The 14,121-nt window shown below is 44.4% G+C and overlaps 1 protein-coding gene across 1 annotated transcript in view; it reads right to left on the bottom strand.

Moving 5' to 3' along the window:
- The window catches only part of ly75 (lymphocyte antigen 75), a 48,348-nt gene that overhangs the window by 31,628 nt on the left and 2,599 nt on the right, over nt 1-14,121 (bottom strand). The window contains 7 exon segments of the mRNA XM_060071998.1: nt 487-1,168; nt 4,225-4,388; nt 5,029-5,223; nt 6,023-6,166; nt 11,313-11,426; nt 11,760-11,924; nt 12,858-13,031. Of these exon segments, the coding sequence (XP_059927981.1) occupies nt 487-1,168; nt 4,225-4,388; nt 5,029-5,223; nt 6,023-6,166; nt 11,313-11,426; nt 11,760-11,924; nt 12,858-13,031 (1,638 nt within the window).

The raw sequence follows: 14,121 nt of genomic DNA, 5'->3' as shown, positions 1-14,121 counted from the left end.
CGTGTGAGTGTGTGTGTGTTTGCGTGCGTGTGTGTGTGTGCGCAGGGGGGGTTGTTCTGGGTCCTGGTATGTTATTACAGGTGGAGTCCATTCACCCCTCCTCCAGAGAATGTGCGTCTTTCCTCCAAGCCAGGACTGCCGTGGAGCAGGAATGCAGCCAACGTAGTGTGTATAGCACTTAGAGGGGAGCTACAACGTTAGCTCCCAGTGTAGCGTGTATCACACGTACACACTAGCTAGCATGTAAGCACACAGCCCAGCGTGTAAGATACTTAGAGGCTAGCTAGCTAGCTAATGTGTTCAACAAAATTCCTCGTACCACGCTGTGTTTCAATAGTGTACCCGTTTAACCCCAAACATAAAAATAACTGATAAAAACATACAAGCTGCAAGACATACAAAGTGGTTTCAAAATAAACCACAGAAAAACACCACAGATCCATGATGCACTGGGTCTGCCGCTGTTATGTTCCCCTTAAGGCCAGCTCTCTCTCTCTCTCTCCCTCCCTCTCTCCCTCTCTCCCTCTCCCCCTCTCCCCCTCTCCCCCTCTCTCTCTCTCTCTCTCTCTCTCTCTCTCTCCCTCTCTCCCTCTCTCCCTCTCTCCCTCTCTCCTCTCTCTCTCCCTCTCTCTCTCCCTCTCTCCCTCTCTCCCTCTCTCCCTCTCCCCCTCTCCCCCTCTCTCTCTCTCTCTGTCTCCCTCTCCCTCTCCCTCTCTCTCTCTCTCTCTCTCTCTCTCTCTCTCTCTCTCTGTCTCCCTCTCCCTCTCCCTCTCTCTCTCTCTCTCTCTCTGTCTCCCTCTCCCTCTCCCTCTCTCTCTCTCTCTCTCTCTCTCTCTCTCTCTCTCTCTCTCTCCCTCTCTCCCTCTCTCCCTCTCCCCCTCTCCCTCTCTCTCTCTCTCTGTCTCCCTCTCCCTCTCCCTCTCTCTCTCTCTCTCTCTCTCTCTCTCTCTCTCTCTCTCGGACAGAGTGAGTCAGGGTGGACGCTAACACCAGACAGTGCGTGAGCGGCCCTAAATCCCGGCCTTGTCTCTGCGTGTGTGTGTGCGGGTCCTACCTCAGGACAGTCCTTGGGCCCCGGGCTGCTGAGGTCATCGGGGTCAGTCTGGCCCTTCTTCTGACACACCGCAGGCAGCCGCTCTTCGCACGGCGCTAGCTCCCAGTTAGCATCCTGCTAACACATGCACTCATCAGTCCAATGCTACCTAGTGCTACACAGTCCAATGCTACCCAGTGCTATTCAGTACAATGCTACCCAGTGCTATTCAGTACAATGCTACCCAGTGCTATTCGGTACAATGCTACCCAGTGCTATTCAGTACAATGCTACCAAGTACTTATCATTACAATATTACCCAGTAGTATCACAATACTACCCAGTATTATAATAGTACGGTACTACCTAGTGCTATTCAGTACATACTACCCAGTCAAATGTTACCCAGTGCTGTAACAGTACTGTACAGGCAGTTTGGGATTGGCTTCTTTAAATACCGGTAACCCAATAAGAAACACGGGGTAGCACCTGTACTGTAAAACCTAGAGAACAGGTAACATTTAGAAGGCATCCTTTGTCCAAGTGTTTTGCTATACTGCTGTTTGAGGTTAATAAAGAGAGAGAAAGAGAGAGAGTCAATCATGTAGCAGGATGGGGCTGGTAGAATTGGTGCCAGCCAATAAAGGAGTGAACATCGCATCTTGGATCTGTGGAAAGCCAGATGACCCGTGGATTCCCGATAAGGAGATAGCGATTGGTCAACTAAGCATGCCTAACAGTTATGCTCAGCCATACCCAACACCTGCTCCAACCACACTTTATCAAATGAGAAGGACCTGACCCATTTCAGTGAGGATCAACATCCGCATGGAGCGAGCATTCCCGATCCCTCAGGGCCGACAATACCAAACTCTGCCCACGCCCGATGGAAGAAGAAGAAGAAGAAGAAGAAGCAATCTTACAAAGACAACAAGGCCGGAACACTCTGACTCAGATGATGATAGCCTAGACTCTAGAGGAAGACACTGCAGAAGAAGGCGACACTTTCCAACTGGTTACCCTCTGTAATGGCCTCCCGAGCACCAAACCATTGGTTGAAAGCATTGAATTGTAAGAGGCCATGAGAAGGATGCAAAATGACCGAATAAAATAAATCAAAACACTGAAATGCTTACAATAACGTCCAATGCATCAAGCCACCATTTACCAGGGACTACCAAACCATGACACCAGAAGTACTACGAGTCACCAGCCAACGCTCCAGGGCGGCAGTGAAAGAGGCCGAACAGGCACCGAGGATACTGGAGGAAAGCCAGGAAGAGAAGCCGATCCGAAAATCACAACGTGCAAGAAAGACAACCGATCGTTAGAAGGCACCAGTAATAACCGAAGGGTGTGACTCAAAGAACGCAAAGAAAAACCAAGACGGAGAGACAGCCAAGAAACAAGCCCAGGCCCAGACCTGATACTAAATACATGGTTTCCTATTTTTACACAGCAGCTTCTATGCAGCTTCCCATAGATATCTCTAAAGCCCAAAGGTCGATCCTGCTGTTCAGAGCTACCGGCCAGCTCTGCCGTTATAGATTGCCTCGTTCAGGTATGTTATGGGTCATATTTTGGCAAAATTATGATATATAACCTAACTGCACTCTCCTAATGCTGCTGATCCACTCTGCCTAATTGGCTACATCCTAAGCCAATCAGAGTGCTTTTTACAGTCCATAATCACTCTCTGCCTAACTGTCCGTCCACACCAGAAGCGAATTGAGCGACCAAATCGCCGGAAGTCATTCACTTTCTATGGGCAAGAGCGACCAAAGCGACCAAAGCGACCAACGCTACCAGCGGCCAAAGTTGAGCGACCAGAGCGTCAAAAAGAAGTTGAAAACTTTTTAACTTTATGCAAATGACTATTATTCGCTTCAGCGACCAAACACTGACAGCCAATCGGAATGTAGACGCTCTTCGCTTGCGTGGATCCCAGGGAACATCGGCAGGCACTTTGGTTCCTACCTACCTTTATTCACTCACTGAACAAAATGTCGGCTGAAGTATCGCGGCTGTAACTGGGCACCCGGTGTTGTACGAACCCACCCTTTTTCAGTTCAGAGATCGAAACGCCATAGTGGTTTGGATATCAAGTGATGATAAGCGGGAGTATTTATAGGCTACATCTAGAACGTTCGTATTCAAGCGGGAATCATTATAATTTGCTCTACATGCCACCAATCTAACCAACCAATCGCGTGTAGCATGCTTTAAACAAAACCGTCACATAAACAAACTAATCGACATGACGAGGGATAAATGACAAGGGATATATCTCTTGTCTTTTATCCCTCTATTCCCCACTATTCACGGAGCCTGAGGTGAATAATTTTTAATTAAATAGTCTAGATAGATAGATAGTCAAGTCTTTATTAATACCAAACGACACAAATCGTCGGGAATCCATTTAGGTGGTTCGTCCCTGGACAAGTCTGACTGGACATACACACAATACATCACATTAAAACTAGACACGCGTTGATAGATAGATAGACAGAAAGGCCTAGATAGATAGATATGTTCCATTATTTGCCTTGCGGAGCCAACCAGTCCTGTGCACGTATGCAAATTAGCCATGTGCGCCAACGTCTATTTGTTTTGAATGCGACGAATGAGTGCAGATCATGATTTGCAGATCCAGATCAGTGAAACATATTTCAACTACTACAGCACGCAGGGTTTTTTGTTCTCGGTTGTAATTAGCCTACATTTTAGGATTTTTTTTATATTGGGGGGAATCACTGTCCTACTTGTTGTCGAAGCACTTTATCGAACAAGCAAAACCGTCTCGGCAATATGGCCAAGGTGTATGGGAGAGTTCAATATTTGATATGGCTGTCTGTAGGGCCTACTAAACGCATACGGCTCCTTTAAATGCGTCTGCATAAGTGAATTGTACGTCATGAGCGACTTGAGCGACCAGAAAAATTCGCAGCGAAAATTCGCAGCGAAAATTCGCAACGACCAAAGCGTCTTTGACGTTTTGGTCGCTCCTGGTGTGGACGTACAGTAAGTCATCGACTTTATTTCCTTTTTTACACTGAAGACCAGATGAACCTTTAAACACGACTTTGGTCGTTATGCCATTTGGCTAACGGTGTGTTCTGTACGCTGTGTGGGGCGGGGCAGGGCGGGCCAGGTTCTGGTCAGGAGAGGCCTTGTTCTAGCGTGGGTCTCACCTTGCGGTCCGCCCGGCCACACAGCGGCCCGTGGCGGCTGAGGGTCCGGGGGGGCTGGTACTGGGCCCACTGGGTCAGGGTGACCGGGGAGCCGTCCGACCAGAACACAGCGTGGGACGTCTCCGTCTTCAGACCGATCCACACCTTGGGACTGAGCCCGGAGACTGTAACACACACACACACACACACACGCACGCACGCACGCACGCACGCACACGCACGCACGCACAAACATGCACACACACACACACACACACACACAAACATGCACACACACACACACACACACACACACATACACATGCACACACACACACACACACACACACACACACACACACACACACACACACACACACACACACAAACATGCACACACACACACACACACACACACACACACACACACACACATACACGTGCACAGACACACTTTCAGAAATTGTTGTGTAATTGAGCTTTCACTTTGATAAGTGATATCTACTCTTGCTACTACCAATACAAAACATGTATTTAAATAGTAAACTGTATTTCTGATATCCAAGGCTACCCTGAACTCTGTCCAGTTGTATTTGATTTTGATTTGATTTGATTCATTTGGAATAAAGACATGTCCAAGGGATATAAGAAAAACATGACAAAGTGCAAGCACTTATTTCCATCATTTGGAAACGAGGCTGTGCGACTTGGTGTGGTGCAACCTCCTGTGAAACTCATCCTACTTTGGCCGTCCTCAGCCACACTTGCAGCTCTGGACAAAGGCGTCGGCGGATCGGGACTGCCCGGCTGACAGGGCTGACTTACAGTCGTCCAGGAGGCTGATCAGCTGCTCCACGTGGGCCAGGGAGTGGAGGCTGGTGAGGTGGGCCCCGAGGGAGAGGCAGGCCCTGGACGACTCCCCCCAGCTCCCGGCCTCCTCCACGGGCAGCACCCGGTGGCAGAGGCCGTTGTGGGGCGTCCAGCCGTCAGGACACACCGTGTGGTGGTACTGCCAGTTCTCTGGTACAATGAAGTGAAGAGGGTAGAGGGGAATACAGCACAATCAAATAAAGTCAAGTAAAGCAATGTTAGGATAGAAAAGGAAAGAAAGTTAAAACAAGGAAAATATGAATTAAAGAAATGTATGCACACACAAAACATGCAATAATGCGTGCATGCGTGTGTGTGTCTGTGTGTTTGTGTGTGTGTGGGTATGCTTATGTGTGTGTGTGTGTGTGTGTGTGTGTGTGAATTAGGGCTTTGACTCCGAACTTCGTTATTCTAATATAAGTCGAATATCAAAAAATAAATCAAAATTCGAACGAATATTAGGCAGCCCTTAATATTCGAACCTGTTATGGGCAGGCCAAGAGGGAGCGATGTCGGAGAACCCGACGCAGTCTATTCATAATATTGTAATGACCACGGAAGAGGCAGTGAATGAAGTATTGATTAAACAGCGATTTATTAGTAATCTAATAAACCGTTGGAACACGCACGATCGGTAACCATAGCAACGCGGTTAACAGACCTTGCGAAGCCCAATTCAGGTCTTACTGAAGGCATTTAATGGTCAAAATCACATTAATAAAAATTTGAATATATTCGAATATTAATATTAATAAACATACAAACTTTGAATATGATTTTTGGGCAAAAGTCAAAGCCCTGATGTGAATGTGTATGTTGATGTGTGTATGTGTAAATATATGTGTATGTTTATGTGTGTGTGTGTGTGTGTGTGTGTGTGTGTGTGTGTGTGTGTGTGTGTGTGTGTGTGTGTGTGTGTGTGTGTGTGTGTGTGTGTGTGTTGCCCCACCCAGTGGCTCCGCCCTCCTGCTTATGTTGGGGGTCTTCTTACAGATGTAGGGCAGAGCAGACTCACAGGTCAGGCTCTGCCAGGCGCCCGCTGAGTTGTACACGCCACACGGTCGGTTGTCCTGCAGCGGGCTGCCGGACACGCCTAGCACACCAGACCCAGTTATGACACACACACACAGATTATAACGTTCACTATGCTGCACCACCATCACTGCATTACTATCACTGAATTACTATCACTATACTGCACTACTATCACTATACTGGACTACTATCACTATACTGCTGCACTACTATCACTATACTGCACTACTATCACTATACTGCACTACTATCACTATACTGCACTACTATCACTATACTGCACTACTATCACTATACTGCACTACTATCACTATACTGCACTACTATCACTATACTGCACTACTATCACTATACTGCACTACTATCACTATACTGCTGCACTACTATCACTATACTGCTGCACTACTATCACTATACTGCTGCACTACTATCACTATACTGCACTACTATCACTATACTGCACTACTATCACTATACTGCTGCACTACTATCACTATACTGCACTACTATCACTATACTGCACTACTTTCACTATACTGCTGCACTACTATCACTATACTGCACTACTATCACTATACTGCACTACTATCACTATACTGCTGCACTACTATCACTATACTGGACTACTATCACTATATTGCTGCACTACTATCACTATACTGCTGCACTACTATCACTATACTGCTGCACTACTATCACTATACTGCACTACTATCACTATATTGCTGCACTACTATCACTATACTGCTGCACTACTATCACTATACTGCTGCACTACTATCACTATACTGCACTACTATCACTATACTGCACTACTATCACTATACTGCTGCACTACTATCACTATACTGCACTACTATCACTATACTGCTGCACTACTATCACTATACTGTACTACTATCACTATACTGCACTACTATCACTATACTGCACTACTATCACTATACTGCTGCACTACTATCACTATACTGTACTACTATCACTATACTGCTGCACTACTATCACTATACTGCACTACTATCACTATACTGCACTACTATCACTATACTGCACTACTATCACTATACTGCTGCACTACTATCACTATACTGCACTACTATCACTATACTGCACTACTATCACTATACTGCACTACTATCACTATACTGCACTACTATCACTATACTGCACTACTATCACTATACTGCACTACTATCACTATACTGCACTACTATCACTATACTGCACTACTATCACTATACTGCACTACTATCACTATACTGCTGCACTACTATCACTATACTGCTGCACTACTATCACTATACTGCACTACTATCACTATACTGCTGCACTACTATCACTATACTGCACTACTATCACTATACTGCTGCACTACTATCACTATACTGGACTACTATCACTATACTGCACTACTATCACTATACTGCACTACTATCACTATACTGCTGCACTACTATCACTATACTGCACTACTATCACTATACTGCACTACTATCACTATACTGCACTACTATCACTATACTGGACTACTATCACTATACTGCACTACTATCACTATACTGCACTACTATCACTATACTGCTGCACTACTATCACTATACTGCACTACTATCACTATACTGCTGCACTACTATCACTATACTGCATTACTATCACTATACTGCACTACTATCACTATACTGCTGCATTACTATCACTATACTGCTGCACTACTATCACTATACTGCACTACTATCACTATTAGGGCCCGACCGATATTGATTTTTGAGTGCCGATGCCGATGCCGATTATTTTCAGAGAAAAATTACGATTACGATTTAATCGGCCGATTAAAAAAAACAAAAAACAAAAAAAAACATATAAAACGTAGTTTTTGATACCTTAAATATACTTTAAACACTTTTGACGAATATGTGAATTGAATGCAGAACCTTTGAGTGTTTTAGAATACATTTACAGTCAAAAATGAGTGCAATGTAAAATGTAAAATAAATAACTAACTCCCAATGTGCTGCGCTCGTGAGCAGTGACTAACACGTGCGTGCTGAGCAGTATGGTCTCACCGTTAGAGTCTACAGTATAACAAATTAACATGGCCTGGGACCTAAAGAAAAACAGGCACAACATGCTCAAACAACACGTCTTGTGTACATTGGTGAGGTGAGCGCGCAGCTGCCTGAGCGAGCGTGCTTTCATGTTGTACGGTAAAATTCAATCTCCTCTTTTTTACTCCAGCTAAAGTTGTTAGTTAGCAAGGCGAGTAGGAGCGCAATCTGCAGGATACTAATCGCAATAACATTTATAAAAAAATAATAATAAAAAAAATCGGTTGTAATCGGCGTCTTTTTGGCCGATGCCGATTATTTTCAAAAAGGCTATAATCGGCCGATTAAATCGGCAGGCCGATAAATCGGTCGGGCCCTAATCACTATACTGCACTACTATCACTATACTGCACTACTATCACTATACTGCACTACTATCACTATACTGCTACTATCACTATACTGCACTACTATCACTATACTGCTGCACTACTATCACTATACTGCACTACTATCACTATACTGCACTACTATCACTATACTGGACTACTATCACTATACTGCTGCACTACTATCACTATACTGGACTACTATCACTATACTGCTGCACTACTATCACTATACTGCTGCACTACTATCACTATACTGCTGCACTACTATCACTATACTGCACTACTATCACTATACTGCACTACTATCACTATACTGCACTACTATCACTATACTGCACTACTATCACTATACTGCACTACTATCACTATACTGCACTACTATCACTATACTGCACTACTATCACTATACTGCACTACTATCACTATACTGCTACTATCACTATACTGCACTACTATCACTATACTGCTGCACTACTATCACTATACTGCACTACTATCACTATACTGCACTAATATCACTATACTGCACTACTATCACTATACTGCTGCACTACTATCACTATACTGCACTACTATCACTATACTGCACTACTATCACTATACTGCACTACTATCACTATACTGCTGCACTACTATCACTATACTGCACTACTATCACTATACTGCTGCACTACTATCACTATACTGCACTACTATCACTATACTGCTGCACTACTATCACTATACTGCACTACTATCACTATACTGCACTACTATCACTATACTGGACTACTATCACTATACTGCTGCACTACTATCACTATACTGCACTACTATCACTATACTGCACTACTATCACTATACTGGACTACTATCACTATACTGCTGCACTACTATCACTATACTGCTGCACTACTATCACTATACTGCACTACTATCACTATACTGCACTACTATCACTATACTGCACTACTATCACTATACTGCTACTATCACTATACTGCTGCACTACTATCACTATACTGGACTACTATCACTATACTGCTGCACTACTATCACTATACTGCACTACTATCACTATACTGCTGCACTACTATCACTATACTGCACTACTATCACTATACTGCACTAATATCACTATACTGCACTACTATCACTATACTGCACTACTATCACTATACTGCACTACTATCACTATACTGCACTAATATCACTATACTGCACTACTATCACTATACTGCACTACTATCACTATACTGCACTACTATCACTATACTGCACTACTATCACTATACTGCACTAATATCACTATACTGCACTACTATCACTATACTGCACTACTATCACTATACTGCACTACTATCACTATACTGCACTAATATCACTATACTGCACTACTATCACTATACTGCACTACTATCACTATACTGCACTACTATCACTATACTGCACTAATATCACTATACTGCACTACTATCACTATACTGCACTACTATCACTATACTGCACTACTATCACTATACTGCACTACTATCACTATACTGCACTACTATCACTATACTGCACTACTATCACTATACTGCACTACTATCACTATACTGCACTACTATCACTATACTGCACTAATATCACTATACTGCACTACTATCACTATACTGCTGCACTACTATCACTATACTGCACTACTATCACTATACTGCACTACTATCACTATACTGCACTACTATCACTATACTGCTGCACTACTATCACTATACTGCACTACTATCACTATACTGCACTACTATCACTATACTGCTGCACTACTATCACTATACTGCACTACTATCACTATACTGCACTACTATCACTATACTGCACTACTATCACTATACTGCACTACTATCACTATACTGCACTACTATCACTATACTGCACTACTATCACTATACTGCTACTATCACTATACTGCTGCACTACTATCACTATACTGGACTACTATCACTATACTGCTGCACTACTATCACTATACTGCACTACTATCACTATACTGCTGCACTACTATCACTATACTGCACTACTATCACTATACTGCACTAATATCACTATACTGCACTACTATCACTATACTGCACTACTATCACTATACTGCTGCACTACTATCACTATACTGCACTACTATCACTATACTGCTGCACTACTATCACTATACTGCACTACTATCACTATACTGCACTACTATCACTATACTGGACTACTATCACTATACTGCTGCACTACTATCACTATACTGGACTACTATCACTATACTGCTGCACTACTATCACTATACTGCTGCACTACTATCACTATACTGCTGCACTACTATCACTATACTGCACTACTATCACTATACTGCACTACTATCACTATACTGCACTACTATCACTATACTGCACTACTATCACTATACTGCACTACTATCACTATACTGCTGCACTACTATCACTATACTGCACTACTATCACTATACTGCTGCACTACTATCACTATACTGCTGCACTACTATCACTATACTGCACTACTATCACTATACTGCTGCACTACTATCACTATACTGCACTACTATCACTATACTGCTGCACTACTATCACTATACTGCTGCACTACTATCACTATACTGCTGCATTACTATCACTATACTGCAAATCTATAAATTTACTGCATGACTATCATTATACTGTATATATACTATATATGAATTGATATAAATTAATTCAAAACAGGGTGGACCAGTGATATCATAAAGTAATAAATGAATGAAGGGTACCAGTGGTGAAGTTGACCAGGGCCAGAGGTGCTCCATCGGACCACTGCCACCCCCGTCCCTCCGTCAGATGGTTCAGTCCGATCCACACCATGACCCCGACGTCCGCCAGGCGCTCTGATACAGAACACACACAGCAGGCTCCAGGACTCCCCAACACATCACCCAAACCGCCTGCTACCAGGTCTACTCTCTACTACCAGGTGGATGTACCTCATACCAAAAGGTGTACTGTATACTAACAGGTGAACTGTGTACTACCGGGTGTACTGTGTACTACCAGGTGTACTGTGCACCACCATGTGTACTGTGCACTACCAGGTGTACTGTGTACTACCAGGTGTATGTGGTGTAAACCACCAAGTATACTGTGTACTCCCAGGTGTATGAAGTGGGTCCTCCCAGGTGTACTTTGTACCCCCAGGTGTGTGCGGTGTGTGGTGAACCTACCTCTGATGTACTGGTGTTCCGCCAGGCTGGTGATGCTGAGCAGGTCTCCGCGCTGCGCCCGACAGGAGGCCCGGGCCTGGCTCCAGGTCACGATGGTGTACAGGTTGAACTGGTAGCAGGCCTGCAGCTCCTGGTTCGACTCCCAGAACGTCTCACAGCTGGAGTCTGTCCGGTCGGAGAGCACGTGATGGGAAAAAGGTTAGATGAGTGTGTGTGCGTGTGTGTGTGTGTGTGTGTGTGTGTGTGTGTGTGTGTGTGTGTGTGTGTGTGTGTGTGTGTGTGTGTGTGTGTGTGTGCAGCAGCCAAAAAATGTAAGTGAATAAAAGTAAATAAATTAAGTAAAAAAAAGTTTTAATTTCACAATATTTACACCTGCTATCTATCATTGCATCATGCATATGATCATTGTGATCATATGCACTGGTATCTACCAAGACAAACTCATCAAATAGCCTTTGTAAGAGAACTGACAGGATGGATAGAAAATAAGGAAGTTGAAAATGTGTCTGTGATTGCTAAAAGCAGTAACTGGTTCCTCCATCCATAGACAAGAAGGATCTGAGAAAGCTGAATCACTTGCACTTGCAGCTGTTCTAGCAAAGAGATTTTAATTAGAAAAGGAAGAACGAGACTTGGCTTTAGACACTGAGGTTGCAGTCTTAGAAGCAAACATTAAAGATATGGACCTGATTGGGGATGAATTGAAGCAGCATCCCACTGCCACTTCAGATGAAAAATGAATGAGCGTTTTGAATCTGCTCAACGGAAGACAGCTTTCAAGCCATTAAAGGTCATGCCGATGACTACGCTGATGACAACGATTGTGGTCACGTTGAGCACGATGGCGACATCACTCATGATGCTGATGATGACGCTGATATCACTGATGATGATGAGCACGAAGATGACACTGTGGCAATAAAGTTTGCGCGTGTGCATGTGCGTGCAAGTATGTTTATGTACACATGTATGTGTGTACATACACCTGTGTTTGTGTGTGTGTGTGTGCGTGTGTGTGAATGTTCGCGCACGTGTGTGTGTGTGCGTGCATGCACGTGTGTGTGTGTGTGTGTACGTGCATGTCTGCGTTGTATATACCTAGTATGGGGCAGAAGCCCCACCTCTCGTCCTGGTCGTAGCGGGGGGTTGTGGCACACCAGGGGTGGTTGTCTTCCCGGCCCTCCGAGGTGCACTCAGAGTACCAGCGGTTGTTGTACTTGAAGGGGAAGGCACAGGGCATGCCCTGGCCGTTCCCCAGCAGCGTGTGGACGTCTGCGGGCAGAATAACGGTCTAATGAGGACCGCAGTAAAAGGGCGAGCCATAGACAAGGACGGATTGCATACAAGTGAGAGCCACAGACAAATGAAGACTGCACACAGGTGAGGACCAGAGACAAGGGAGGATTGCATATGGCCGTGTACCGAAGGCGTGTGCACGACTGATGTGTAACTTGTCTTCAACCTCCCCTGCACTCTTCCCTTCCTTGTTTCGTATGATTAGCACACCCCATTGATAATTGTCCTGCAATGTCATGGTTTGAAATGTTATTGATCCTGTATCTTGATGTCATTGTTATATTTCTTCATGTTATTATCCTGTATCATCATGTTACTGTCCGGTATCTTAATGTTATTGTCCTGTTTATTCGTTTTATTGTCCTGCATCTTCATGTTCAACAAATAAAGACTGAAGTCAATGAACAGAAACCTAGCCTGGTCCTACCAGACCATCGTACTTCATTTAATTTGATCAGAAGGTCTGGAACTGCCCAATTGACAAACGTTCACTCACTTGGAGGCGGGTGTCTGTTGACGTTTTAAAATGATTGGATCTGCCCAGTGCCACTCTGGATCTGCCATAACCAATCGCATAGTGTTTGGTCGTGACGTATGTCATGCGACGGGACCGGCTCCTTCACCACTAATGGAGCCAGCTGAAAAATCAAAAATTTCCCGAACCCGGTGGGGAGAAGCGCCACAACATCATGGCCACCAACAAAACTCAGCAAAGCTTGTTCTTGCTCCGGCTTCAATTGATCGATATTCGGCAGCGATCCCACAACAGACCGAATAGCTTCTCTCGTATCCTTCTCCATTGTCTTCCTGGTCTTCCTCTGACTACCACTAAAACTGGCGCGCGACCTAGACGTCATCGTTCTCAGCCACTCCCTCTGTTCGCTGATTGGACCGCCAAAAATCTGGCTTCCAAGTTCCTAGGAACCCATGCATATGAAGCAGACCCAGACCAAGTACCGAAGTGAAATGAAAATTGAGCGGAAGTAGGGAGGTGGGCGGTGCCAGGCTAACAGAAACCATGCGGTCAAAGTCAAAGTCAGTGGGTGTTATACGTTAGTCATTAACT

This window comes from Gadus macrocephalus, chromosome 14, assembly GCF_031168955.1.
Source record: "Gadus macrocephalus chromosome 14, ASM3116895v1".
NCBI classification, from domain to species: Eukaryota; Metazoa; Chordata; class Actinopteri; order Gadiformes; family Gadidae; genus Gadus; species Gadus macrocephalus.
The sequence above is the reverse complement of the archived record's forward strand: the minus strand, read 5'-3'. Positions and strand labels throughout refer to the sequence as shown.